At 46.0% G+C, this 4,122-nt stretch overlaps 1 protein-coding gene across 1 annotated transcript; it reads right to left on the bottom strand.

The window, feature by feature from the left end:
- Window positions 1–2,725: 2,725 nt before the first annotated feature.
- LOC139038517 (keratin-associated protein 5-4-like) lies at window positions 2,726–3,868 on the bottom strand. Its single transcript, XM_070477505.1, has one exon. It carries the CDS (start codon window positions 3,866–3,868, stop codon window positions 2,726–2,728), a length of 1,143 nt encoding a protein of 380 aa, XP_070333606.1.
- Between the last annotated feature and the right edge of the window lie 254 nt (window positions 3,869–4,122).

The raw sequence follows: 4,122 nt of genomic DNA, 5'->3' as shown, positions 1-4,122 counted from the left end.
GGCTCCTATGTGCCAGATGCAGGGCTTTGTGATACGGGTGTGGAGTGTTCATTAGCTAGGAGAGATGAATGTGCAATGGTGCTTCAACATCATTTGATGAGTGGCAGCCAGGAAGTCCCAACTGGGGTCCCAACCTTGGAGTGCCAGGGTCCATCCAGTCAGAAGTGTTGTTGGCCAGGACCCTCAACCAGTGCATTTTTAAAAACAAATTATTTATTTTTAATTGGAGAATAATTGCTTTACAATATTGTGTTGGTTTCTGGACACAACTGAGCACTCACAAGCACAAAAGAATACCCTAAGATTTGGTATTCAGTTGAAAAGTTGTTATCTCTACAGAATGGCATGGAAACAGAACAGTAGGAGGTAGACCTTAAATTAGTGAAGCAAATATTCATTGGCGGGATAACAGCGATTCTATATTTACTGGCAAAGCTAGGACCAAGTGCCTTTATAGTCTCGAAAAAGAGAGACATCTATAAGAGATGATGCTATGCTACATATTTTTACCACAATATATGCAAAAGGGTTGCCTGTCAAACACTAAGCATTGCAAGTGATAGCAATGGAAATGGACAGATTTCTCAAAGTAGATGAAAAAGACTTCAAAGCAAGAATGCTAGAGTGGATTTCCATTTCCTTCTCCAGGGGATCCTCCCGACCCAGGGATCGAACCTGCATCTCCTGTACTGGCAGGTGGATTCTTTACTGCTGAGCTACCAGGGAAGCCCCTGTAGCTGATGAGCAGCCATTAAACATGAGGATGAATGTGGTTATATTTGTGTTTTAAGAAAAGGACTTTATCATCAGTTCCTCATCTGTTGCATCTGATCGGAGCTTTTCCCTTCCAGCTCCCACACAGCACGCAGGAGGCTCATGTGTTGGCCAAGACTGGCTGATTCCCTCCATGGATGTGATTGCAGACACCTATTACTGCTAATGGCAAGGAGAGAAGCTCTGGTCTACTAGAGGCCACTTCCTCAGGGCAGGGAATTCACAGATGGAGTAACAGGCATTGATGTGCAGCTCCTTGAAAGGCAGTACAGATGGAGACGTGGTCCCTCGGTGAAAGATGATGGACATGGGCCTCATTTGAAAGGGCCATTACCAGATTAATATCCTCCTGTTAAAGCTTGGACTTGGGAATCAATGGCTTTCTTTACAGAGGGGCTCACAGAGGTTCTGTTAACCCCACTGACCCTAGGATCTTGAGAGAGTTGAGGTTCATCTGTAGACGTAGCCTTTTAACACCCAAGGGGTCGATATATGGATTCTAGCAGCCTGGATTCTGTGACATTCTAGTTGGGTAATCTTGGCCCAGTCTCTCAAGTGCTCTGAGATCCAGTTTCCCCATTTATTCAATGAGACTGATGACACCTGATTTACAAGGTCTGCTATAGTACAAAATTAAATAATAAGTGAAGTCTACCCAGCAAATTGGCAGACATAGATATATGCATTCTAGACATATATATTCTCTTCTACTTCTTCATTTTCTATTTCATTTTTCTTTTCATTCTTCTGTGTGGAATTAGACCTAATGTGAAATAAAAGAATCCAGAATATATTAAGGACTCCTACACATTAATAATAAAACAATGAACACTCCAATTAAAAATGGGTAAAGTCTTGAACAGGTATATTACAAAAGAAAATATCTGAATGGGCAAAATTCATATGAAATGATGCTCAATATTAATTAAAATGGGATATGTCTATACACCATGAAAAGGACAAAAATTACAAAGAGTGACAATACCAAGTGTTGGCAAGGAAGTGGAGTCCATGGAACTCTCATACTTGCTGGGAATTAAAAATTATGCAAATACTCTGAAAAATTGTTTGGCAGCTTCTCATAAACACACATTTACCACGTGACAGTAAATCCAATTAAAAAAATTATGACATCTTCTCTTTTGGCACAGTTAGAGTTTCATGAAGTGGTGGATTGAAATGTAGTTTATGGTTATAAAAATTGATCATTACACATGTCTGTTTTAAAACCCATATGTCCTATAGGGTAAATTCCCCCAAATAGGATTACACACAAAAGTCCTGCCTCCCGCCTCCCTCCTGTTTCTGTTTTCATCTGTACCATATTCTCTAGCTATATGAAATGTAGATCATTTCCCTCAAAGTTCTTCTTATGTAAGCATCCATATCTTTATGCACTGTTTTGTCTGCAGTGTTCTGCCTGACTCGCATCCTTATCCTTCTTGGCCCCAGCCAGGTGAACTCTTAATTATTCTTTAAAACCCATATCAAATATCACCTCTTTGTTGGCACCTTTCTGAGTTCTCCCAGGCAGAAGCAGTTCTTTCCTCCTCTTTGCTTCCTCTTAGCACCACACACCTTAGCACTGTATACCATTGCATCACACACCATAGAACTACATGTCAGAGCCCCTCATGCCATAGCACCACACGCCATAGCCCCACACGCCATAGCACCACACACCATAGCACCACATGCCATAGCCCCACACGCCATAGCACCACACACCATAGCACCATACATCATAGCACCACACGCCATAGCACCATACATCATAGCACCACACGCCATAGCCCCATACACCATAGCACCACACGCCATAGCATCACACACCATAGCCCCACACGCCATAGCACCATACATCACAAGTCACCTACACGCCATAGCACCATGACACCCATTGCACCATCATTGCGCATAGCACACCGATACACCTTAGCACCCACACATCTTAGCCCCACACAGCCATAGCACCACACGCCATAGCACCATACATCATAGCACCACACGCCATAGCCCCATACACCATAGCACCACACGCCATAGCACCATACACCATAGCACCACACGCCATAGCACCACACGCCATAGCACCATACATCATAGCACCACACGCCATAGCACCACACACCATAGCACCATACATCGTAGCACCACACGCCAAAGCACCACACGCCATAGCACCATACATCATAGCACCACACGCCATAGCACCACACGCCATAGCACCACACATCATAGCACCACACGCCATAGCCCCATGCGCCATAGCACCACACACCATAGCCCCACAGGCCATAGCCCCATGCGCCATAGCACCACACACCATAGCCCCACAGGCCATAGCACCATACATCATAGCACCACACCCCATAGCACCACATGCCATAGCCCCATGCACCATAGCACCACGCATCATAGCACCACACGCCATAGCACCACACGCCATAGCACCATACATCATAGCACCACACACCATAGCCCCATGCGCCATAGCACCACACACCATAGCCCCACAGGCCATAGCACCATACATCATAGCACCACACCCCATAGCACCACATGCCATAGCCCCATGCACCATAGCACCATGCATCATAGCACCACACGCCATAGCACCACACGCCATAGCACCATACATCATAGCACCACGCATCATAGCACCACACGCCATAGCACCACATGCCATAGCACCATACATCATAGCACCACGCATCATAGCACCACACGCCATAGCACCACACGCCATAGCACCATACATCATAGCACCACACACCATAGCCCCACACGCCATAGCACCATACATCATAGCACCACATGCCATAGCACCACACGCCATAGCACCACACGCCATAGCCCCACACGCCATAGCACCATACATCATAGCACCACACGCCATAGCACCACACGCCATAGCCCCATGCAGCATAGCACCACACACCACAGTCCCACACACCATAGCCCCACACGCCATAGCACCATACATCATAGCACCACACGCCATAGCACCACACGCCATAGCCCCACACGCCATAGCACCATACATCATAGCACCACACGCCGTAGCACCACACGCCATAGCACCACACGCCATAGCCCCATGTGCCATAGCACCACACGCCATAGCACCGCATGCCATAGCACCACACGCCATAGCACCATACACCATAGCATCACATAGCACAGTTCCTTGTTTAAATGTCTCCATCATTTGACTGGGATCCTCAGAGTTGGGAGCTGTATCACTGGCTCTTCAGTGTCTGCCTCATAACATAAATCCCATCACAGCAGTTGTCTGTATTAACTTTTTCTGTATACTTTATTATTATATTTTAAGAATTTATTTGG

This window comes from Odocoileus virginianus, chromosome 15 (assembly GCF_023699985.2).
Source record: "Odocoileus virginianus isolate 20LAN1187 ecotype Illinois chromosome 15, Ovbor_1.2, whole genome shotgun sequence".
Lineage (NCBI taxonomy): Eukaryota > Metazoa > Chordata > Mammalia > Artiodactyla > Cervidae > Odocoileus > Odocoileus virginianus.
Note: the sequence above shows the minus strand (reverse complement) of the source record. Positions and strands in the feature narration are given on the sequence as shown.

Excerpts from the sequence above, each read along its gene's own strand:
- LOC139038517 (XM_070477505.1), bottom strand. The coding sequence starts at position 3,868 with ATGGCGTGTGGTGCTATGGCGTGTGGTGCTACGGCGTGTGGTGCTATG.